Raw genomic sequence first — 26,971 nt, forward strand, 5'->3', positions numbered from 1 at the left:
AATCAAAACCTAAACTGTGAAATACTAGACTGAATTTACAAGAATTTCACCTGCAGAAAGAAACTATTTTGTTTCAATTCCCAGAGTGAAACTGTACATTAAAGCCAACCAACAAACAAAAAAAAGGAGTCAATATTACTAATTAAAAAACAAACAAACAAAAAAAGCAAAATGGCTCAGCGAAGAAATTTGTAGGCAACATAGCATAATTTGATGTACCAGTGTGTAAAGCTGTTTTTGAACCTAGTTTTGAACTCTCCTAGTTATAGCAGAAGTATCACACCAGAGGCCACCTCAGATGCATCAGGCCAGGCAGAGCAAGTATCCAAATATGCCAAACAGAATTCACCCTCAATAGCTTCCAATAAAAATGCAAGGTACAAGAGACAACCTCATGAAAACGAAAACACCATCTGTCCATCAAGTTCTCCAAATTAGAGCAGCTCTTGACTCTTTCCATCAGTGGCTGGTGCCATGGAAGGGGCTGTGGGATCTTGGACCTAAACTCTGCTTGATCTCTGTGTGCTGAAGAGTAGATCTTTATGCCTTTTTCCTGTCTATGGCACTCAAGAAAATCCTGGTGAAGTTGGGGAAACAAAGTCCTGGCAAGGCAGATTTCACACTGGGAATGAAGTGAGCCGACTTCCCAGTGAAGGGAACAAACAGAACTGCGTGCTCCAACGCTGGTCTGCACTGACTGGCTGCTTTCTTAGCAGCCATCTGACCTGCCAGTTCTCCACTGCAAAATCCATGCACACCTTTGTCTACTGGTACGGTTTTTGGGAGGTTATGGACCTGAGGTGAAGACAGCTTGTTTTGAAATCTTTGAAAAATTATTAAATTTACATATGAGATCTGTGACAGACATGGAACTGGGATTCTCTTCTACACCTTGTTAGCTTCTGGATACCTCTCCAGTTTAAAGAAGTACTTGAAACTCAAATGCCCACTCCACTATTCATCCAGTGGATATTTCTAAATTTACTCTAGGAAAATTTACTTGTATTATGTATGTATTTCAAGCAAATCTCCTAAGCCACTGTCCAAATCACAGCCTTTAATCCACTGAATTTACAGTTCTTTTAACTGTAGTTTTATATTTTCTACCAAAAAGCTGTCCCAAACATGGACTAGTCCAAACCCCAGTCTGCCTTAAAATCAAGACCAGAGAAGATTAGCTCTTTCTATTCTGAATGCAAGTACTACTGAGTAGCAGCCACATAAAAAGTACAGAGAGGGCTCATTATTTTAACATGTTAATTACAAATACAATAGGTTAGAAATTCCACATCTCATTATAGATTTGTCCCAAGAATAAAAGAGAAGATAAAAATCTACTCTTCAAGAAAGATTCATAGAGATGAACTGTAAGTAGGCCAGCAAAGAGAGAAAATACGCAGCTGCAGTCAGATGTTAGCATTGACTACTGGATGGAATCAGTATGTTTTAAAACCACCACAGCTTTAAAGCTGTATCTAGAAGAGAAATAAGAGAACTGTATCTAGTTACCTTACGTACACAGTAAAGTGAACAACCCACAGCAACCATTTTCAGCCATAACTCACTTAACTGGAATCAGACCAGTGAGGCAAACATTAAAGGCTACAAGACAAAAGCATTTCTGTAAGCAGCTCATCCCACAGGCAGCCTTATTTTCAGTCTCACTTAGGACCACAAACACAGAAAAACATAATGCTGAAGTTAAGTATGTTTCTGCTGGAAAAGCACGAATTGAGCGGAATAGGGAACACTAGGGTTTCTTTTGTATTGTTCACAGTTCTGCATCACTTGGTAGCCATCCAAAAACATCCTTTCTCGTTATTAACACAGAATAAATTCAATCTCCTTTTAGTTATTTTTTATTACACAAAACATATGAAACCTACCTACAAGAATTCCATTAATGAGACTTGTGTATTTGCAGCATCACCAGCTTCATGTGAAACACAGGCTGTCAGAACTTCCTCCCTCCCCTATTTTCTGAACACAAGAAAAACCCAGACTTCCAATTAGCTTACTGATGCTGGGTGGGGTTAATTTTTCAGTTCTTAAAAGCACTTGTATTCTCTTCATAGAAGGTCTGCTTCATTGGTGCATGAAGCAGACTCAGGTTCTCCTCCTCATGCCTTTTGGACACATGGCTGAGGGGCTGATGTAACCAGCTCCTGGAGCATAGACCTGCTTCAGCTGGGCCACCTCTGCAGTGGCTGCACCGCTGCTCGCTGGGCTAGTGCTGGCTGTGAGGCACTGAGGTCAAGGAGGTAATTCAGACTAGAACTGCCAAAATAAGTTTCTAGCTGTATCAGCCCCTGAAAACCCTTGCTTCATGGTCACATAAGAGCCAGCACCAGCTGGGGCACACAGGAGCCTGGCATCAGCAACAGTGGTGCCCAAGGGCTGAGCCCTTCCCCTCTGGGCCCCCAGAGCATGGCTTTGTTATTTGGTGAACTGTCTTGGTCCCTGAGGTGCTCAGTTCACTATAGGGACAACCTAAAGGGAACTCTTCATTCTTGTGACTGCTTCACTCACATATATCTATAACTATCTATATCTATGTATGTATGTGTGTATATATGTATGTATGCATATAGAAAAGAAGAAGAACAAACATCCTGCACTAAAGGTAGCAACTGGGTCATGGTCATGAGTATTTTGATGAAAATGCAAGCAGAACATCTGACTCTAGCACTAAATGCAATACACAAGTGTCAAAAGCATGTAGTCTTGAATGATCTTCTACATGCCACTTTGTTCACCCTATTAAGATGCTAGTTGTTTCTTTGATTTATCTGATAATAAATTTTTTATGACTAGTGAGTCTCATAAAAATTGCTCTGGTGCTGACTACTTTGATTAATAAGACCAAAGAATCGAAACTGTCAGAAATTCATGGGCAAGAGTAAATTACTGCCAAACATAGATTTAGATATTCCATAAAATATAGACTAAAAAAGGTTGATTTGGTAATTTTATCTTGCATCAATTTGCTTGATATAATTTATATTCAGATCAGCCCTGTCATTCCTTGCATACCTTTTCTTTTTTAAAAGTCAACAATATTGTAAATCTGAATTTTGGAGAAATGAACAGGAGACAGAACATCCCAATACCCAAAACTTACATTCGGAATTTAGCTTGGAAATTATATCCAGTTGAGAGGTGACTAAAACCCATGTTTCTAAGAGCTGCAGCTTTTTTAAGCAAAATCCCTTTTGCATTAAGAATCAAAAGTGACACACATATATTCGTGCCTAAATTCTATTCTTCTAGAATTGTGATCTTTCTTCCTTGGAGTCTTTGTAGGTAGCAGGTTCTTGCAACACATCTTTGAAGAGTTCTGGATCCCGCTCTCTTATCTTGGATGATTCCCAAAACATTTAAAGTGCAGAAAGTACCACAGAAGTAGACACTGAAGCAGGTCAGAGGTAGCAATCTGGGTACACGTGTGAATACAGATCAAGCATATCCTCCTCCTACCAAAAGGAACCATACTTACAGCACTGGGTATAGGATTTGCTCCATATACTTCTGCATATATTTACCATCCTGTGACAGCAATTTGGTGCAAGATGTATTTTTGTGGGATTGTAAACCTACCTGATCAAAGATTACTACAGATAACCAAAAGGATTTAGGGAATCACTGTTCCACATTCAGTGAAACAAATGCTACTGTTTACATTCAGCACTGCAGACAGTTTCTTAAAACATGTGGCAAAACTATGAAGAGGGCTAATATTCCTCCATTTATTGTAATTGCTTTTGTGAAGCCAGAGCAAGTGAAATGGTCAGTATGCTATGTAATCCTATTTACCATTTATGCTCCTGCACACTTCACTTTAGACTACAACTTCTTTTTCCACTCAAGTGCAATAAAGAAAAATTACAGGGTATTTTTTTCCTGGCATATTTAATAGTGATTTTCAGTATAGTAGATTTTTAGGGTTCAGTAATTAAAGTGATTGGGTACAGAATACAAACAAAGACATCCAAAACTGTAGTCAAAAGGTGTTGCCTACACAGGACCTAAATTTGACTATACCCAGCTTTAAGAGTAGGGCATTTCTTGTTCGGTCAGAGGAAAGCATTGAAATGCAGGACTGAAAAATCCTGTGTCATATATAGCAGAAATTATTCCTTTTCAGATTATACTTTTCAAAAAGAAGTTAATTTTAATGACAAGAATTTAAAGTGAAATCTGATCATAACCATTTTTCACACTGTGGTTTAGGTGTATGGGGCTGTAAAAGTGCATATAAACAGGATGACAGTGATACCTGCTAAAATAAAATCATGGCTTTTAAGAAGTTTATCAGAGCTTGTATTACAAGTGGCTACAGCAAATTACACCAGAATAATTTCAACCTCAGCCTTCCACTGGATAAATGGTTGATAAAGGCAATCATAAAATTAGGGACACCTCTCCATCTAGCTGATAGCCCTCACTAGAAGGGTAAAAAAATTGCTAAAGATCACACAAATCCCTGAAATAATGTGAAACTGAAGGAATAAACTGGAGTTCAATAAAAACCGACATGCAATAAAACAGATACGACTGCATAGAGAATAGAAATTGCAGACAGATCTGCTTGATTATAAAAGCGCCACTTTTAAATTTATTTCTCAAATAAAACCAGCAAATGTGTGCAGTAACTCTTCTTGTTTGGTTATAAAGAACCAATCTGAAGAAGAAAACAAGAAAGCAAATCAACTGAATTTTGAAGATTACAAAGGGTTAAGAGACCACATTTACTGTTAGCTGCACCATTTTACCAGAAACACCTTATTAAGTGGAATTAGTCCTCAACTAGTATTGTTCTGTCTGACATTTCCAACTTATTCTTTGTTCTCTTGATGTCTCAAGGATTTTCTTTAAAATGCTTGATTGGTTTTTTACCTACTGTAAAATCTAAATTCTGTTCCCTGCAATATCCTCTCCAACAGACAAAAAAAACCCAAAACAGAACAAAACAAAAATTAAAAACCAAAAAAACCCAAACCACAAACAAAAACCCTCACAAACAGAAAATCTAAACAAACAAACAAAGAAAAAACAAACCCTAAAAACAAATACAAAATCCAAACAAGATTAGATGAGTTACCCACAAAGATTATCAGCCCAATTTCTGAAGTGCATCTCTTTTGAGCATACTGCCTTTGGTTAGCAACAACACCTCCCAAAAATGTTGAGAGACCCCCCTGAAAACATTGGAGATGATGGACCCACCATGCCCACAGCAGTTAGAGCAGCAGAACACCCTACTGGATACAAGGGCTCACCAGAACTGTGGCAGTTCTGGTAAAGTCTAAAATCAGGTAATAGATCATTACATTTGGATATTACACATCTTAAAATCCATCATGGATCATACAATAACCTTCATGCTGAGATGCTGCACTAAAACACAGTTTCCCAGAAAGCATCCTGAGGCAACTGGAGCACAATAAAAGAAAAACAAATATGTTACTTTCCCTGGAAGCTTGCACTAAATTGTACCTTGCTTTCCTTTCCTTATCTGCTTGACTTCTGCTCTCAAATAATTGAGGTGTCTGTATTTAAACAAATTTTTAACATCCCTTTAAAACTACTGATACCAGAATGAATTCAGCATCAGCCCCAGCTGATGTCAGATTACTGAGTACAGGAATAAGAACTTAGTACTTACCACATCAGCTGGAGCTGATGCTGAATTCAGTTAAACCTTTCAGATGTAACACTGAACTGTGAGCTGACAGTGCACTTTGGTTATGACTCTTTAAATGTTTTTTAGTGTTGACTGCATTCCGTAAAGATGTATCCACTTTTTTATCTCCTCCTGTAATCCTAACCACACCATGTGGTATATCTTGCATATATTATTCATAGATATGTAATTCTTCATTAAGCTGCTTAAAAATACAGTGTATGAGCACAGTTCATTAAATGACCCAGGACAGCCAGTACCTTCACTGTTATCTTTCACCAATTCCCAGGTCATCAAAAACAACTGTGTATTTGCCTCCAAACACCTGAGGAGAACATTTAATGACCCCAGCTCAGATCTCTGTGGACCTCACCAGAAACATTCTCTTTGGTAATTGTCTCCCAAGACCTATCAGGGTGTTGATAATTCTTCTTAATGTTTTATTGAAAATATGCAGTGCTCATTTTCTAGTGACTATGTTGTGTAGCTGTACAAGCTAGATGCTTCATAAAATTCTATGGTTAGAGAGTTGTCTTGACCAACCAAACTTACAATATTTATAATATTTAATATTTCTTTTGGAAAAAGTTCTCAAAATCATGGTCATACTTCATAATTACAGTCACTTTCTTTATATCATCACCAGCAGAATTCCATGTCTCTTCCTCACTATTTAACCCAAAATTAATTTCAGAGTAAATTAGTTCATAATACCCAATTTGGTGTATTCACCTTCCTTGATGCTGGAAAGATACTAATACTTCTGTCACTTTTTGGGTCTTTCACTGACACAGTAATTTGATGAAGATTGGGTGAGTCCAAACTCTGCTGGTCAAATTTTCTAAACCTTCTGGCTACATGCCCAGAGGCTTGGATGTTTAAAACCATTTCTCACAACAAAATGTGGGTCAGGCATCCACTTGAGGGACTGAGAAACAACTCATCTTCCCTAAATTATCATCCAGCTTGCACTGAACAGAAGCTAACAGAACATGACTTTCCTTCCCTTGTCATTATTAATAATCTATCACAGTTCAGAAAAGATCCCATTTAGTTTCCAAGATTTATCATAATCAGATAGTTACAAGCAGTCTCTCCAATGGGTAAGAGATAGATCCCACTTTGGACTGTCCCTCTCTCCCACTGCATAAACTTGTTTCCATCTCCTCTATCATTTTTCCTGCCCAAGGTGCCAGTTGCCTGCATCTGCACATCTCACTCTGCATGCTTGCTTACAGCCCAATGTTCTAGGGGGTCTAAGAACCTGTTCTGTAGGCCAGCTCCTTGACCTGTGGTTTATCAGTTTCTTTTGTACACCTCTACTTATTACTCATTTTAGATTTATCATAATTACCACTCATTTTTAACTTAGCTACTGATCTTGCCTTGCCCTGTAGTTTGATGCAACATTGTATTGTTTCCCTAGCTTTGGTTTCAGAAGGTCCTCAGCTTCTGCATTTAACTCACTTCATTCCAATTTCACTTCTAACATAGCTCCAGATTTGTATTGTTTCCCTACGCAAACTCTACTACCGTTTCCCTAGCTTTGGTTTCAGAAAGTCCTCAGCTTCTGCATTTAACTCACTTCATTCCAATTTCACTTCTAACATAGCTCCAGATGTCTGCCTCAGTGACATAAACTCTAGGTTATCATCCTTGACATGGCAAATGGATTACTGCATAATATTCTAAACTTTATATAAAGTTCATATCAAAGGGAACGGCAGTATCAGTAGTTACACCAATATTTATATGTGCAGTATCTATATCTGTCAGATACATCAGCAATAGCTTTGGTTTTATTACATATCCATCTTAGCAATATATAAACAAAAATATACAGACATAGTGTTTTTATTGTTTATCTTTCGACATGGGTTCCAGTTAGCTCTTCTTTAGGGAAGAGTTACAGATTTGCATGTAAATGTTGTCTAAAGATGTCAGGACTCTGAGTCATCTATTTTCTCTGCTGGAAATAATGTACTAATATATTTATCAATTTTTAAAATACAGCCAGTAAATACAACATGTGGTTGGAATACAAATCAGCATTTTCATATAAAATATACAGTACCATGCCTTCAGTACAACAGAACCAAACGTAGATGACATTTTTATATTTCCCCACATCAGGCTGATAATAGATTTTTATTGGTAAATTTAAATTTTTTTACTGGTACGTGATCAAAATGTGTGAATCAGGACTATTAACATTTGTTTACTTCTCAGCTATGATGGATCTTGCTTCTTGCCATCCTTTGAGTGGAGCTTAATTTGTCATGAGCTCATCTTCACAGGAGATGTGGCATCTCAGAGATTCTCACCTAACACAGATCACTGAGGTCATCTTTTTTCCACTACATTTACCCAGTCTTTGAGACCATGCTAAAATAAATGAGGTCACAGCTACCACTGGCACAGATGTTACATTCATGTCAGGGGTCAAACAGTAAAGATGCCAGGCTAAAAAAATCACTGAAATATTTGAGCTCCAGCAATGGAATGTTGGACACACAACACCACCTTAATTCTTGTACAGGCCCAGGACAATTAGAGTGCAAATGAGAAGGGAAAAGATGTGCTCGCTAATGGTGCATGCTGTGAGTGTATGAGCAATCCCTCTAGGAACAGTGAGAACACTGGTTCTAGAAGTATTTGTAGAGCTGCATCTAAGAGAAAACTAATGCATGAAGCCTTTTATTCCATTGTCCTGGTTTTGTCTGGGGTATAGTTAATTTTCTCCCTAGTACCTGGTAGAGGACAGTGTTTTGGATGCAGGATGGGAATAATGTTGATAACACACTGATGCTTTGCTTGTTGCTGAGTAGTGCTTGCACTGAGCCAAGGACTTTTCACTGTCTCATGCTCCGAACGTGAGGAGCTACACAAGAATCTGGGGAAGGGAGGGGAACACCTCTGGGACAGCTGACCAAACTGGCCAAAGGGACATTCCACACCACAGAACATCCATGCCCAGTGTAGAAACTGGGAGAAGCTGGCCAAGAGGGACTGACTGCTGCTCAGGGATGGGTTTGGCCTTGGTCAGTGGATAGTGAGCAATCGTATTGTGCAACACTTGTTGGGGTTTATTCTTCTCTTTTTTTCATTACTATTATTATTATATTTTAATATCAGTAGTATTATTAGATGTACTTTGTTTCAATTATTAAATTGCTCTTAATCTCAACTCAAGCTTTTTCCATTCCTGATTCTCCTCTCCATCCGACAGGGTGCAGGGGAAGGAGTGAACAGCTGTGTGCTTTTGAATTGCTGTCTGGGGTTAAACCACTACATCCACAAACTACCAAAGAATACTAGAGACAAAATCAAAGAAAAATAAAGAAGGTAAATGGCATTTATTATGGCTTATATTTCTTCACAAGGCAGGGTAGACCCACACTATCCAAGTTCTTTAAATCTTTACTGATCTCTGCAGATCATACAAACAGCTGAGGTGTCTGACTGAGCTCTGCTGAATCAGATCTACAGATGTGTCAAGCAACTGGTCTGTGTTCTTCTATACGATCTTTATTCCCCCAAGAAGTACAGAATACAAACCATTAGAAATTACACCTGCAATCACCTGTGCCCAGTTCTTTTTGGCACAATCACAAGATTAGACAATGACTGGGTAATTTAATTTTACTTAGATACAGCCAAAGAAAAGCATTCTCTCTAGGTATCTCTACAGCCTAAGTGCAAAAAAAGTTAGTAAGATTTTCATAATCCCAAATTATTTTTTCCCTAATGAATATGTAAGTTATATCATAACAATTCTTAAGTTATGAAAAATTGTCAGTAATTATAAACTACTGCACAAAACTGCCATACATGTTTATGTAAACAGGTTATCAAATGGAGGAATATGTATAATTATTCTTCTTCATATTAACATAAAACAGAGCTTTGCCTCCTTTAGTTTAATATCAGTGGCACTGTGCAGTTATCTGAATATATATGGGAGTGTCATCAGATTTTTTGACTCAGCTATCAGGAAATGTGAATGCAAGGTCTGCCTACATCACAGACACGCTGTCCTCTGCCACAAGTCATCATGTCATGTACTCCTGCCCAACTGATCGGGGCTCACTGAAACAGACTTTGGTCTTCATTTCTTCTGTTGGAAGACTATTTCTACCAGAAGCTTATTTATTACCTTGCTCCCTTAATAATTAGAGACCTCCCATCAAATATACACCTGACCAGCTTATTTATATTTGCTCCTATGTCCACCATTTTTTTATGCCTTAAATGAAGTTTCTTCCTCCCCCTCTCCCTTTCAATGACAGCTATGAGCCCTGTTATCAGGCTTGACTTTGCTAAATAAATAAAATACCTTTTAAACTTCGTCTTATTTCTTCATTCATTTCACTATCCTGTTATATATTCACACTTTGCCTGTACATGCCTGAATTCACCTTTCATGGACATAATGACCACAACTGTGAAATATTTCCCTTTCTGTACTGGAAAATTTCCACTCCTTTAGCCAGGCTCCGGGGATTATGCTTATCTTTCTCTCCCCCTCACTCCAGCATATGACACCGGTGGCTCGCCTGTAACTAATACACCCAAGCCTTCCTCTTTGTTTGCTAATTCTTACTGTGTGGTATGCTGATTCTTTTCTTTGCTGCTAGCTTTGCACCATCAGCAAACATAGTTCAAATACTCCTGCTTTTTGTGCTAGCATAAAAAAATCAGATTCTTGGAGGTCCTAGACTGTGCTGTACAAGTAACACCATTTCAGGACTACCTCCTTTCATATCAGTTCAACTTGATGATGCCTCCATATCAACTGCTGCCAATTCCCACTTTCCCAACGTGCTTCCCAAGAGCCAACATATGGATTCTTCACTTGTTTGACCTCTTTTCCACTCCTCAATAGGTGGTTTTACTGATTATCATTTTTACATCATTGGACAGCACCAACCACACAGCTGGCTTAACTTAACTTAAACAGGCTTAACAACTGTGGAGTAAAATCACCAGTTATTTCAAGATACTATTTGTATTCTAGTGCACTACTCTGAGTATCTTGCCAGTCTCCTTGAGTTGTTAAAAATAAATCCTGAAATACTCTTCATTAATGTAATCCAGAAGAGGAATCTGCTCCTTCATGACCTGTGTCTGCTGCCCTGGAAGCAGCTGCCGCATAATACTGGGGTTCAGTACAACTCATTCCAAGAAGCTGGGGAGATTGTCTCTACACAGAGTGCTAAATCAAGAGTGGATTTTTCCACACTGTCACTGCTGATGAAATGGGGTTTTCAATTGCAATGCTCAGCACAGAGCACCCTGCCCAGGGAAGACTATGTTCCAATGCTTGCAAGCAATATATGCTCAGCACTGCATTTGTCAAACCATTTCCTCCACTAACAGTTCATGTGTCAGTCTTGAAAATGGCTTGCTCTTCTACTACCTTTCCTGATGGAAATGTGAAAAGTGCAACTTACTTCCTTTCACAAAACATTTTGTTGAGCCTCTTGACTCCAAACTGACTGCCTTGTGGGGAAAATCTGCTTTCTGGAGACTTAAAAATGGTGTGACTGTTATATTGTAATTCAGCCTCACTGAAATAGGGAGGTCAAACAGGGAAACAACAATCATTAGATAAAGTATTAAAAGGGGATTGCTGGGTTTAAGGACAGTTTAAAAATGCACTCAGGACCCAGCAATTTCTTTTGTTTTAGCTGGGATTACACTATCATATGTTGATGACTGCAATAGACTCTGCTGTGATAAATCAAAATCACTGTTCTTTCCATTGCAAACATGCAAAGAATAAGTTCCACATGAAGATGGATCAAGGGCACATGAATAATTCTAGAAATGTACCCAAAAAGCAGCTTCCTGGACTAACTTTGCTGTAAATACCAGCAACCAAACCCATCCACTGGTACCAGTTGCACATCTCAGTTTTATCTCATCTTAATCAAATCAATAATTATCTTATATAAACCCTAAGGAACATCCTAAGGAAGCAGAATTTTATTCTTCATAGGAGGTTAATTCATTGCTTTCTTTCAAATATTTAAGTCTGTCTGCACTTATCTAAGCACATTGTGACCAAAAAATCACACAATACATCATCTCTTTGTCAGTATCATAGACAGAAAAGATCCTCTGAGAATATGCTTACAACATAAAGGTCACTCTGAAAGTTGACTAAAGGCATGAATAAAAAATAAAACATTTAGTTAAGCCCTTTGAGGGGACAAGGTTGCCATTATCCTTCACTGTTTAAGCAAGCTCTTCAACTGCTTTTCAACACTATTGTGACATCAGACAGTGAGTGTAATGGCAGCTCCTGAGTATATATAGCATCAAAGCCAAAATTCAGCTTACTAAAGTTTCAGAAAGTTACACAGCAGTGAGAGATTAAGAATCATTATACACTTGGCAAACTGACCTATTTCCAAATGCTGTCACCAGATGATATGTGCAGTGGGCGTATTTTAGCCAACAAAAGCTAGCAAAGTGCCAAGAGCTGCTGAATTTCCTGTTAAGAATTAAGAGCCCCTCCACACACATTTTCCAGAACAATATATGGCCCATCTTTTTGTCAGCATGTCTTCCTTGAAAAATTAGGGTTGAAAAAAATCACCGAGAACCGTTTCTCATGAAAGGTAAGGAAATTAAAGGAAATGAAAGAAGCTACAAAGTAAGATTAGCTGATCTGAGGGTCTCACTGGTTAACATGCTTCTGAAGTAAAGTGCAATTCCAGTTTTATACTTGGTGCATGAGTACCATGTAAAACAGGAGTGTGGAAATGTAAAAGTACGCAAGACAAATGACATTTTATCTTTAGACATAATCATCCCTCATGGGTGTCATCCCTACTTATCAATTAATCACTAGAGCACGAATATCCCAAGACAAGGCTAAAAATGGGATGTAATTTTTCACTAAATATGCTTGAAACAGCCAGTACATTTCACAAAGGAAAAGAGGTTTGTGATCTACTTGGTAGCTGCTTCCCAAGTGCAACCTCACAGAATCTGAATGGAGGTCCCTGACACTGACTGCAGTGAAGGCTTGTGCCAGTCATCAGCAGAAAGCTCAGAGTTTATTTACATGTTTGCAAGCGAGTGCATTGCCAAGACTTAATGAGTTACTGATTTCTGGCTAAGTTAAGAGCAACTTAGCAAACAAAGTTTTAGCCACTGCAAACCCAAAATAAAATGTATTAGCATAACCCCCCTTAGTGAAAACGTAACCTAGTGAGCCTCTGGAACTTGGCACCTGTGAGGGTAGGAGCCTACCCCCACTGTCTTAGCCAGTCTAGACAATGTGAAACTTGTGCAAAAAGGAAAGTCAGTATTTCCAATCAGCTAGCAAAAACAACAGGCATAGGGAAACAGATCTCTGTCTCTGGAGTTCAAAATTCATCTGCCACACAGATGTACAGTTCTGGTTTATGAGAGGCTACATCTTCCAGTACCTGAAAACAAACTTATTGGTCTGATGGTCAGCTGCTGGTCTATGTTCTGTCTTCTCAGTGTTGCAAGTGAGGTTAGCTAAGCAGCAACCTTTCCAATCATTCATTTAATGAAAAGCCTACTGCTTTGACTTACAGTAAAAGTTTATCTGTTTCGATCTAGCAAATGTTGAAAGACTTTTTTTCATTTTGGCAGAATGAGCAATAAAACACATGAAAACTCAAGAACTTGACTTTCCATATTTAGACACCCACCAGGAAAAATACTAAGTTCACATATCAACACTTAATTGTGTTTTGCTTAATAGGAAAAAGACACACTACCTGTTCAAAGGCTCTGAAAGAAAAAGGCAGTTGAAGAAGCTGTATAGTCATTAGTAGGAAAAGATGAAAATTTTACCACAGAAAACAGTTTAATTTCTTCTGTGTGTACAACTTATCTGCTTTTGTGCACAACAATGCTACTAGACCTGTTACCTACACCATGCCACTGCTTTTGAGTTTTAACTCCTAAGACCAAATGAAAAGAAAGGTCTTCAGGACATGGCATCCCAGTAATTTTCAATCACATATTTAGAGGAAACTGGAAATAAAAAGGACAGTATTCAGTAAGAAAACCCATGGACTCTCTTTTTAGCAGGGCAAACAAGGAAAATCAAGACTCAAAAAAAGTAACTACTTGTTTTCTAAGAAATCATACTGATACTTTTTATTTATGATTTAAATATAAAATGGTCATATGCTGAAAATCTAAAATTGACACCTAATTATCTCCATGCATTTGGTTTCCATCACTAAACTTTGAAAATTATGGCACATTAATGAAATAAATTTCTAAGATCAAAGTAGAAATCATGAATGAGCCACAGAAAGATTATTTGATTTTGATTTTTCTCCCTGTGAATGACCAGAGCCTGATTCTGCTTACACCATTAACTATACAAGTTTTAAATATTTACTGAGAACAAAATCAAAATGGGCCCATTAACCAGTAAAGACACTGCCACATCTAGCAAACAGTAAGACAACAAACCCAATATGGCTAACTGAGAACAAAGAACAACAGCTGAAGAAACTGATGAAATACAGAATCTTCTTGTCAATTTTGATTATACCAGGAAAGTTGCCAGAGCAGTTTAATATAACCAGAGTCACACCTTTTTTTTATTATTATAGATACATAATAACAGCTTCTCCTCCCATCCCCCTCCCTAGAAACCAATTGTGAGTCAAATTCTCAAAACTGCACTGAGTCCTTAAAATTTTGTTGTCTTCCTAATGCCCAGAGTGTCCCTGAGAGAAGTGCATGAGGGTCCCTAATCTACACTGCTCAGCAAAGAGAAATGTAAAATTGACAATACAAAACGAAATTACCAAGCATTATCAAGAAGCTGAGATGCAGGTACACAATGAACAGTGGGGAAGGATGGTCCAAGGAGACAGGCAGCTGCTTCCCTACACCATGTCTGTAGTACAGAGTACTACTGCAAAAAGGGTGTTGCAGCCTACTTAAATCTATGAATAAATCTGTCTTGAGAACACGAATCACAGCATAAATATCAGCACCCTTCTGAGACACGCAATTCTTGCAACCACTCTTCCATCTGTGATTCTTTTCATTTAAAATTCTGTAAATGAAGAGCAATAGCCGACAAAAGCCATTGTTGGGTCATTTAGTTACACGCAGAAATTTGCATCTCAGTTACTTAATTGGAATCCCACAACTGTCACTTGTGAATACCCTTCTCTGGTAATTTTGTTCAGACAGCAACCATATAAAAGATTGTCAGAAATGCTTCTGAATTATTAAAATACAGTTTTTAAATAAAGGCAAAATGCAAAAACAAACTTTCCTATCCAGGCTGTACTACCCACTGCTCCTAGGGAGACGGCATCAAGATTGCTGCTAGTCACTGAAAAATAACTTCCCATCTAAATAATAACATGGAGATCTTTACTTAAAACAAATATTACAATTTAGTGAATAATTAAAGACATTATTTCCTAAACTATTGGTCAGCATTTGCACATGGAATCTTGCATTAGAATGAAGAAGCCCAGCACACACATTTACACTGTTGAAAAAAACACTAGTACTTGTACTTGAATTACTGAGATTGTAGACTTTCACAAATTAGTCCAGAGCAAACCATGTTCAAAGTCTGAATATCTCTCAAAACATAACAACCTGCATCCAGAAGCATTGACAAATATCTATTTCAAATTAGTACTCATCAAAAGGCTTCTAACACTTGTTCTTTTACATCTCTCATGTTACATAACAGCTCTTAGAAATAAACAAAAAATGCAGGACAGTATCAAACAGTCTTTGTGCTTTCCTAACTTGTCTACAATACAGTTACCTTCTTCTTGGCAAAATTCCTTAATATAAATGTACAGGCTTGCATATTTGTCCTGAATACCAGGTTACTGCATGTATTATGAAAGATGTGTAAAAAAAAAAAGTGTGTAGCTGGTAACACTTTGCCCAATACAGTAAGTACTGGGAAATAAATAACACAGCTACAATATATAATGTAATACTTACTATTTATATGTTTCTGAACGAATGTATTCAAAAACATGAGATACTCCCAGCTGGAACTGATCAGCAATAGGGGTAACCCAGGGATTGTTCTCTGCTTTGAAGACTTGTTTTTGACCAGTCAAATCCAAATTACCTGGAAGAGATTAAACAAAACACCAGATGAAAAATATTTGAAACATGAAAAATTTGAAAGAAATACCTTGCTGTGAATGTAAAAACTTTTTATTAGTTTCAGAGAGTGCAACTCTAATAACAGCAAATATTTCAGTCTCACCAAAGCGAAATAGAAGGACACAGTAGTACCCACCATGATGGATGCAGTTCCAATCTATTTGTTTTAGTGCTGCTACACACTGCAAAGCAGAGTTGAACTCTGCCCACTTATTTATTAAATTAGTTTTAAGTATGACTTGATAACACATTTGTTCACTATCTCCACTATGCAGGAATAAAATGAGAATGATTCTCTGGTAGAAGTCTGCTGTGCTGAAGCTTGGCATTGCAAAGCATTCCTCAACCCCTGCTCCAGGGGCTTTTTGCATTCCCAGTGCCCAGCACACTGTACCAAGATCCCACTCTGATCTGTGGTTACTACAGTGGCACACACAACAGCAGACGGACAATGTCGTTCTTGTAACATGGCAGCTTTACCGATTCTTGACAGAAGATGTAAGAGATCTATCATATGCTTGCTCGGGCCTTTTTTGGTCATTTTGTAGAAGTTTACCACCCAAGTCCAAAAGCAGTATGTGCTCCACTCAAACTCCTCATGACTGTGGATACAAAGGGTTGAATTCCGGGATAGCCTAGCCATTGAAATACTTTCTTGTGTTCTTTAAATTAAGAAATCTGTGGCATATTTTCAAATTTTTTTTTGGTGAATTTTATAATTAAGAGAGACCTACCACTCCCCCATAAATCAACAATAACTAAACCACAATAAGATAAAATAATCTTTAACTATGGGGAACAAGCCAAAAAATATTTACAGGGTTTTGAAGACTGACTGAGCCAAGCTGTTGGTGAAATCTGAATCAACCTGACACCACAACTTTCCAAAATGAAAGGGGCTGTGCAAGTGCAGGCAAGGGGAGCTGCTTCAAGCCCTGTGCTCACTGCTCACTTTGGCTACACATTCTGCATGACAGCTAATCCTTGGCGTATTCCTCTCTGCAAAAGGGGTTAACACAATTAAAGACAGGCCATTATACCGTGTAAAAAGATGCCAAGAATCTCACACCAGCCTATCACGGAGTCAGGAGTCACCGCTACCTTAACAAGCTCATCTGCCAGCTGTCTGTGGCAGGCTGGGCTGAGCATCCCCCACAGCCGTCAGTCAGGCGGCAGCCGCCCGCCGCACGCTTCAGTGCACCTCGTCTGCTTTATTAGGGGACTCGGCAGCCCTGTTCTAACAAGGATCAGGAGAACGGATTAAGTACTGTGACAAAGAAGACCTAATAAGCTAGAAAGCAGTGTGTCTAAATCTGTGCTGGCTGAAGGTGCAGGCTGGCACTCTCACCATCCAGATCTCAGGCAGAGGCTGCTGGGGAAGCTGGCCAGAGTGGCAATTAGCCCTAACCCTCTGACCAGGGCTGCTGGGAACATTATGTATCACTCAGGGGCTTGCTTTGCAACTGCAAATTGGATTTCCCATTTTATTACCTGCAAAAAATCCTATAAGCTGCTCTCCAAAACTACCAACACTGCAAGCGCTCTATAGGTGGGGCATCAAGGTAAAATGATCAATCTGTGTATACTAAAAAAAACCCAGTTAAATTTGGGGAGGCAAGATCGGCCCCATCACAGGTCAAGTTCAATGCTGCTTATAGGAATAAGTCACATGTGCCCAAAATCTCAATATTTGGGGTCTCAGCTGAATCCTCGTCCCAAGCTGTGTCAGAAATTTACCATCCAGGGAAGGCTGCTGCATGTTTCCATTCCTACAGTACAGTGTGCCCACTTCCATTTCAAGTGCCACATGGCCCACTTAAATGCAATTAATTGTAATAATTACTACTCTACTAGGGCCAAAGGAATCTTATAGCAAACCCAAGACTGCTCAAGCAGAATAACCTGTAGGCCCCCATGCCAATGTAATAGCTTTATTTTCCTCTGTCTTCTCTTTTTTCCTAAAACACACTGGAGGCAGGTACAAATATTTCTTTTCACATTCAGAGGGAAGCAGAAGCCCTAATTAATCTAATTACAGAGGAAACTGGGGCTCACAAAAATTCAGCATCCACACCAAAATCCACCACTCCCTGCCCAGGACGTCCTTCTGGGAGCCTTGCCAGCAGCAGCTGGCCTGGCAGCCCATCCCACCGGCCACCTAGAGCTGGAGTGAGAGCCTAGGGATTTTAAGTGAAGAATTTAATCAAGTGTGGTAGTGAGAAAAGGAACAATTTGTCTGTCCTGATAGCAAGCACCAGATTCTCCGCAGGTGAGTGAAGGAGGGCTGCCCTCCATAAGACAGGAAGGACAGGGCAACCAGGACTTTAAAAACCTCGCCGTTGGATACCAAAATTTCCATCTGGAAATGAAGGACAGAAAATAGGCAGAAAAATAAGCAGGGTAAATTACAGGGAGAGTGCCCCACCTCAACAGAAGTAAGAAATGGAGTCTAACCCTCCTGATACAAGGCAAGCCATTTGAACACAAAGAAACCACATAATTAAAAATGAGACAGAAGGGAAATGTGTCTCTCCTGCATCACCATACAGTGCTTGGGACCATATGCTGGTGTCCTTTCTGTGCTTACAGCTAAAAAAATCCATCAAGGGCCTACGTACCTAATTCTACTCTGGCTGCAGGACAGCCAAACGTCCCAAGCACAAGGCCAAAGTCTCAGTAACATCTGAGGAATAGTATGTGCTGGGGCAGCAAACACAGAGAAGCACTGCATGGACCCTCCTGCTGCAGTGCAGAAGACAAATCCAGCAGTGTGGAAGAGATGATCACACTTGCCTGAAGCAACGGTTCAGGCACCAGGCTCCCCACAGGAGTGCCCAGCAACTGGACACCTCACACATGTGTCCCTATCTCCCAACCCCAAAAGCCTCTTTGCTATATTTTTTATAGCAGCACCATTTAGAAAATGCTGTTATTCCACCCCTGCAGCACTAGAGCCAGGGAAAAAGCCACGGCAGATGCACCTTCATGCATATTGTCTAACAGCAGCATCAGCAGAACACTGTCCCCAGGGCTTTTGGAAATTTATATACTGTTCTGCTACAGAGATCACATCAAATCCCTCAGATACTTTTAGTAAGCAAAATACAGAATTACCTCTAGTAACACTACAGCACTGAAGATTCAATCACAAAATATATTAGGATAGAAGACTGCATTGGTCATTGCTGTTTTGTTCTACACGCACCTCTACCTATTAAAAATATTCATAATTTCTGTAATTTGGCATAATTGTTTCACTAAAATTGTATTTCTTCATTATGGACTTAAAATTCTTGCTATTTTGTCATACTGAAAGAGATCAGCTCCACCGAAAGACATCATGGTCATATGCCTCTGGTAAGCAAGGAGGAACAGGCCACCTTCAAGGCTAGTCAGCACAGTCCCTTTCCTAGGGCATAGAAATGTTATTCATATTATTTTTGAGTGCTTCTAAAATTATTCTAATAAATCATCAAAACTATACATTCCAGAACCCAGATTTAACATGCTTAAAGAACCTTCTAAATCTAATGGGTACTTTTTTTACTCTATCTTGAGATTTCCAAGTAGGAAGACTGCAAAGTCGACACTGCTGCTACTAGTAAGTGGTCACTGAAAAGAGAAGGGAATCTGGAAAAGGGAAGAACAGAGATCTAACAGCTGACTGCTGTGGACAACCTGCACAGAATGACCAAAAGAATTCTAAGAGGAGCCATCTGTGGCATCTTAGAAATGCCTGTTCTTGGCACTCATTGTATCTAAGGATGATCTTGAACCCTTAAGTTTGATTGGATCCTTGTGATTTAACTTCTTTGTTTACCCCACCTCAAAACCAAATTGCTCCTAATGCCCAACTACTCAGACCTAAAAACTGTCTACTGCCCAAATCTCTTGTTAGCTGCAACCTGAGAGCTACAGTAAATAGATCTACACCAAAACTCTTGAGAATTCAAGTGCAAAATCAAAGTGCATATTTTTAATTTTAACGTGTACTAACTTAGGCGATTCATTAACGAAAAATACCATTTATCACTTCCTAAACTCAGAGCATCTACAGCCATGGGTGGGCAGAAGGGCCCCTTCATGACAGTGGGTGCACCTCATCCTGAGAGATGTTTAAAGGATAAGAAGGCACCTACACTTTCCTATCTCAATGGATCTATCCTGCACTTGAGCTAAAACATTTTCACTAATGTCTCTTATTTTCCTGCAGTATTGTTGAAATAAAAAGTGGTTTGTGAGAACATTCATGTTTTGCTCAATTATCTCCAATGGTCAGAAAAGAGCTTGGAATAGAAAATCAAATGCTGCCTCCCACAGTGGTGTTTGCAGAGAGTGTCAGAGCCAGTAATAATACTACCCATCACTTTGGCCAAGGGTGCCTTCAGACCTCCCAGGCTACTTCTGTCCATTAAACCCAGCCTGCAAGCATCCCTTACATGTACAGCTACAAGCCCCTCGTCCTCTTATGATGGATGATATACAAAGTGTGTAATATTTACCCAGTGGATGTATATTGGAGGTACAGTAAGGTATGACTAGAGTAGATAGGCATTACTTCAATACATGCAAAAGGAAACAGAATGAACACACACCTGGCTTGTCCTTTTCACTTCAATGCCCCCTGGCAACACTTTAAATACTTCCAAAAATTAAAAGGTGAAATTAAGTAATTAAACAACTCTGACATTTGAGAACTGAACATTGGCATTCAGCATAAGAAACATGATCCTAGCTGTAAAATGCCAGATCAACGCTTCTTTGTAATGGTTTAAATTCATCCCCAGTGGAGCTTCATTAAAATCAATGGATGTAATTTTTAGCTTGTATACTGTTGAGTTTCACATCTGTGCTCTGTTGATACTCTGACTCCCCTCCCACCCTAGACTCTTCTTCGCTGACCTCAAGGAGAGTCCTCAAGCTGAAACACATCCCTTTTAGCAATTCCTCTTAAGACTGCAATTCAAACGTTCTTTCCCTTTACAACACAAAGGTCTTACTCTGTGTCGTATATATAACAAGAAGAACAAAATTAGTTTTAGTAATTTATTTAGACATAAATACCTTTGAATCCTGTTTTATTAAATGCTAAGTAAGGGATCAATCCACTGCACTAAATTTAAACTTCGGTTGTACGTAAAAATATGTCTGTCCTGGCTTGTTTTAGATTTGCTTTACACTACAGGGCTTATAATTTTTATTACTTTTGTGGCATTTGCTTTGTCTCAACAGACAGAGAGACACATTGTTTGAAGTGTGGGGGTAGAAGAAATATAATGACTATTATGTCATGAAAAGGATACCAAAGCAATTAATTGTGAATGATGTTTTAATATCTATGTAAAAAAAGCAAAAATATATACTCATTTCTATGCCACAAAGTATTATCAAAAGACAATGATTTTTACCCCAATCTTAAGCATGCGTAAGGCTGTGCATCAGTAACTCATACCATTCCTATAAACAGGTAAGATCATTTCTGCTTTGAAGACATAGCACTTTTGAAGGATTAGTAACAGAAGACAGTAGATTTAAACAGTATTTATAAAGGAGCAGTAAGACAACAAAGAGCAAAGTCTTCTTTTACCTAAGTGCAGTGTGACTCAATATCTTTGGAACTGGCAGAAATATTCACAGCAATATTCAGAATGATAAAGAAATCTACATCTCCACAGCATATGTCAAAAATACTAATTTGTTTACTGATGAGCTCCTATGCACTAAGAGAGAACAACTAAGTTTAATAAATCTAAAACTAGACTGAAATGCCTCCAAAAGACTCCCAGCAAAACTTCTGCCCTCTCACCCCTACATCCTTACACTGAAGAAGGTCTAACAGTAGCAATTCAAGTCACCAACACTTCAGAGAACCCTGAAATAGCATTTGTGGTAATTACACATAGTATGGGAAAAGGTTCAAGTCTCAGATAACATGAAATCAGATTAAGTACATGCAAATAAACAAGATACCCCAGAGCATCCATCACACAGAAGCAGTCTTCCCCTGGAAGCCTTTGCCTGGCTCCCCTCCTACCCACACAGATGGGAATGCCTGCAATCTCCCCTGTAAGCGTTAGACAGGAAGCCCCAGTGTAAGAGAAGGCTGAGGGAGCAATCTGAAAGTCAAACACTGAGGCCAAAATCCATCCTCAGTATTACAATTACTTTCAGGGAGTGAAAATAGGTTTTGCAACATCACATGTTATTCTTACAACTTCTTAGATGTACATGATGATTTACAATAATGAGTTCAGAGACGAGACCCCAACTTAGCATTGACCTGAATATGTGCAACAGTAAATCTGTGTCAGTTCAATAACCAAAGAGCTTACAAACACATTGCAAGAAGAAAAACATCTGGTTTGAAAATCGTAAGGAGATGGAGATTCTGCCAGTTGTGTCTGTTCTAATGGTTCATCAGTGTCAAAATACATTCTTTACTTCCGAGCTGAACTAAGCTGACTTATTTTTAAAACACTGCTGCTGCCCCTGCCCATCTACAAGGGAGAAAGACCACCTCTGCTTTTCTTCCCATGGAGTGAGTGAGGATCAGCAGCCAAGTGTTCTCTCACTCTTTACTTTGACAGGTTAAATAGTCTGATCATACTGTGATCCCATAGTAGCTACTCCATTTGCTTCAACTCTTAGTAAGAGGAACATAGCTGAAATAAATCAAGTAAAAACAAACCAACTAAATCTTGTCTTCTTTACCCTTGATGTAAATGTGAAGTGTTACAGAGCAAACTGGTATTGCCTCAGCTACAGCTATTACAATTGTATGGGAACAGAATTTTACCCTCCAGCATGTCTCATAGGAGAGAGTTTAAAACAAAGTGAATGTAGTCCTGAGATGTTTATACAAAATTCCAGCATCAAAGCAAAGGTCAGTTAGAATCTTTATACCAAAGCGTAATGGAAAGTCTGACACTTCAGAATGTGTCAGGACTGAAGATGAAGCCTGGGAAAGAGAAGAGGATGGATGAAATGCTGAACTACCACCTTAACCACCACTTCAGGTATTAAATACAGACAGATTATAGCCCTAACCTGGCTGGGCAAACTCACATTCCCATATTCAGGTGACAGGAGGAGAGGTTAACTCTCTGGGAACAAGGAGAGAGCCTGGAAACTTCTACCATTGCAATACACAACAAACCAGACCTTACCAGGAGAACTAGTAGAAAGAGTAAATCATATTCACATATGAAAGTCATAAAACAGGAACTTATTCAATGCAGCACACAAGGTACTCCTCACCTAACAACACTGCTAATGGCTTGCACTGCCACATGACAAATCAGGCTGCTTCAACAGCTGAACTCCACCACACACAGCTCTCAAGTACCAGGACAACCAGCCTGGCTGGTGCCATTGTCTTGGTAGCTAAGAGGAAAGGCAGAAGGACAAGCACTTTAACAAAAATCCAAGAAATTACTTCAAAATGTATTTTCAAAATGTATTTTTAAAGATACATACTAAAATTATTTATTTATTACTTACAACTTGATTCAATTAATTTCTCTCACATTCCTCAGGTAAGAGCAAGACCATTTACTAGAAGACCTACAAGTACTGTGAAGTTTCACAGATTTCTTTCTTTGAAAGGTGACATGTTGTGCTGGAAATACCATTTCCTTCACTGCTCTGCGTAACAAATGTCCAGTGCTGACTGGGATCCCAAGGGACAGACCAACAGTCACCACTAAGTGTTCCCAGTGAAGAAACCCAAGAAACACACTACACAGCAGATGGCTTTGGGAACAAAGGAAATTAACGTGATGTCAAAGTCGTTTAACATCAAAGACATTTTAATGGCACAGGAAGTATTACAGGCTTAAGAGGATCAGCATCCCAATTTATTTTGAAATATATTGCACATTTTTTTCCAGCATCAGAAACTCCCCTGAGATTCTCAATTACATGGGAATTCAACAGAGCATTCTCTCTTTGAAGGGTCCCTATCAGACCAAAATCTAGTTAATTTAAAAAAATGACTTCAAAAAAAGACTCACTGTATTGCTTTTGCCCTGCACCTTTGAAACTTCCATTCAAACACAGGTTGCCAAGTACTCAGAAGAGCGAAACCACCTTCAAGTACTATGAAACGCATAAAATGAGCCAAATACAACGACAAATATAACCTTTGCTCAGATTTGCTCTAATTGCAGTACTCTTACCTACTACAGCTCTGACACAACAGATGAAGTATCTGCTGACAGAACCATCATTATTATCTTGATGGTACTTATAATCAGAATACAGTCAACATGAGGAGAACCCTCACACACACTGTAGTCATCTGAGAAATGACTGTAGAACTTACATATTTTAAAAAACTAATGTAAGATCAAATCTGAATCTTAGAAAGTTTGGCAAGAATTACAGCAGTGTCCACCAAGTACTCCGCATTCAGCCTGGTTTCTAACTACATAACAAGTGGTGGGGTGTAGGGTCTAGTGGTTTTTGGCTTTTTTTTTTTTTCCTTTGACTTAAACGAGAAACACAATTAGAATATGCACAGATTTTCAGAGAAGCTTTTCTACATAAATAATCTCTCCATAACCTATCTTGTTACGTACATGTTTTTTATTGTTTCTTGACTGATAACTGCTCCATCAGAAGTCCCAGAAAACAAGTAATTTTGTTTATCCACCTTTACCTTAGTTCCAAAATTAGAAACATACATTTTTTGAAATTGTAAGGTATCAATTAGTTGTTCCAGTGCTCAGACCTGTGGTCCAAAGTGCCCCGGTGTTCAGGCTTCCAACAAGCACCAATAAATGACCTGTATTGCAGGGGTGACATAGGGAGGGTGCAGTGACAGTTTATACTAAAATAAGAAAAGTTTGGCATTTACATCAACTAGTGGAAAGTTTCCAACATTTGGAAAAGAAATATCTTTTGTAAAGTAAGTGATTCTTATGTTTGCACATGCCTGTTATAATTACCTGAGTAAACGGCTACTTCGATTAATATTTACTTGAACAAACAACTGCGGGTACTACTTTGCGTAATATAATATTAATTCACAAATTCTAGAGTAATTTCAAAAGCCTAAATTTTAAAAGGTCTTCCTGTGACGGAAATATTGAGGCTTTTAGCACAATTCCTTGAACTTTGTATTTAAAGCCAATCCTTTATCCACAAATGATAATTTAGCTGTTCAAAACCAAAAATTTATGAAAGAATTACTTGGTTATTCTGATACACAAATTAAATTTACAAAATGTTTCATGCTTCTTAAAAAGGAACACGACTACTTAGGCCATTAAGACTTTTTTTTTTTTTTTTTTACAAGCCTTGAATTTTCTACTTTTCCAGTATGGACTAACGTTATAATTTTGATAGCGCCTCTCTTCACCTGAGAAAATAATTGATAAACTAGCATTTGATAAATCATTTGATAAACTATTGAACAGCAACTTATGAGCCACTGATGCTAAATTCAATTTTGCCAAAGGAGGATGGCAATTGGGAATGTATTCTTAGAAATCACTGTTCTTCCATATGCATAACCATGACCAAACCACGTGTGTGCACGCATGTGTGAGCAGCAAGGTAGTGCACCCAGGCAACATCAGAATATAGGCTTTAAAAATCATACCATTTGTTTTCACATCAGAAATGCAAACATACAGATGAGCAGTTACATTCTCTGGGTGGTTATTTAGCTACATCTTGGTGAGCACCCTGCACCATGTACTACTCTTACACTCCTGATTCTCCTGAGAAAATCTTTTATGTGGCACATATGGGCCCATCCAGATGAACAAATAATGAACTTAACTCAGCATCACTGATGTGACTAATTGCATGTACCATTTTATATGGTTCTTGTTTCTAGTTTACTTTCTTTTCAAACCGTTCTTATTGTTAAATGGTCAGAACACACAAAGCGACAGATTTAGTGCCTCCTTGGCAATTTATATAACTGACTGCAACTCTGCTGTTGCAGTGAATCATGATTTATTTGTCTCGCAATGCAGCACATAACCTTTTAAATGCTGGGGGAAAAAATGCCAGCGCCTCTTTAAAGTTTATATATGACTGCCCACCACCATTTCTCATGAATGGGGTTTTGAGAGACAAATGATAAAAACAAGCTGCAAATTCCACCCACCTACTCCCGGCCATTTCCTGTGTTCATCGCTCACATGTACTGTATTTACAGAAAAGTACCTCACCCAGGGACCAGTGCAGTCTTTCAGTCCTTTCATTTCATCCTGGGCAGGAATATTTTTCTTAAATTAGCAGCAGGAATTCTCTGCTAAACACAACGGAGGATAATAGCGATCTCCCCCAGCCCCGTACTGGTGTCACCTCAATCACATTGGGTGACATTACAGGCTGACTGTAGGAGGTTATTTATTGGTATCTACTCCAAAGTTGTGAACCCTGAGGCCTGTCTGTGGCCTTTTTCATACCCTATTCTTCATTCCTTCTTCTGCACTTATTTACATTACCTTTAAGAAACAGTTTAATGTAACACATACATCCTTCTCATCACTGATTTGTACCTATCTCCATGGTAAATGAACATCCAATGACTCACTGCTGTCCACCAGAGCCTGAACTAAGCCAGTCAAAAGCCTTCAGCACCTTTAATTATGAAAGTGATAATGAGATAGAAAAGATTGTTTACTTTGAATGGAACAGGAGCAGCTCCAATTAATGCAAATAGGACCAGCTCACTGAAAAGCTATTTATCCAAAAAGCACACCAAGAAGTATTTGGATAGTTCTGAGTACATTATAATTCAATTTTAAAAATTTAGGAGGGAGAACTCGGACAGCAGACAAAGTTCATTCTCCCACAGATGGTGACTATGGCATTAGCAGTCCATGCAGTAGGTTGCAACCCTCTCATGCCACCTTTCACTGGCAGACTTTAAAATCGTCTCCAAAGGGTGCTTCTCTCAACTGCCCTGGTTTACAGAAGGGAAACCAGGACTGCAGAGATTCACTCTTGCCTATGGCCTGTTCCCTGACCTCAAACAAGACTTCCAAACCCATGTCTGGTGTTCCAATCCCTACACGTGTGCCAAATGTTTAATAAACAAGCAGAACATTGTTCTCCACAGTAAATATGCCTGCAAGTTGCACGAATTACTAATGTAGACTTCAGTGTAAA

General features: G+C 38.8%; 1 protein-coding gene across 1 annotated transcript in view; it reads right to left on the reverse strand.

Moving 5' to 3' along the window:
- RSU1 (Ras suppressor protein 1) overlaps nucleotides 1-26,971 on the reverse strand; it is a 103,222-nt gene that overhangs the window by 47,123 nt on the left and 29,128 nt on the right. Inside the window, exon 8 of the mRNA XM_041408883.1 lies at nucleotides 15,671-15,803. Within this exon, the coding sequence (XP_041264817.1) occupies nucleotides 15,671-15,803 (133 nt within the window). The remainder of the gene's footprint in view (nucleotides 1-15,670; nucleotides 15,804-26,971) is intronic.

This window comes from Onychostruthus taczanowskii, unplaced genomic scaffold (assembly GCF_017590055.1).
Source record: "Onychostruthus taczanowskii isolate IOZ18803 unplaced genomic scaffold, ASM1759005v1 scaffold3, whole genome shotgun sequence".
NCBI classification, from domain to species: Eukaryota; Metazoa; Chordata; class Aves; order Passeriformes; family Passeridae; genus Onychostruthus; species Onychostruthus taczanowskii.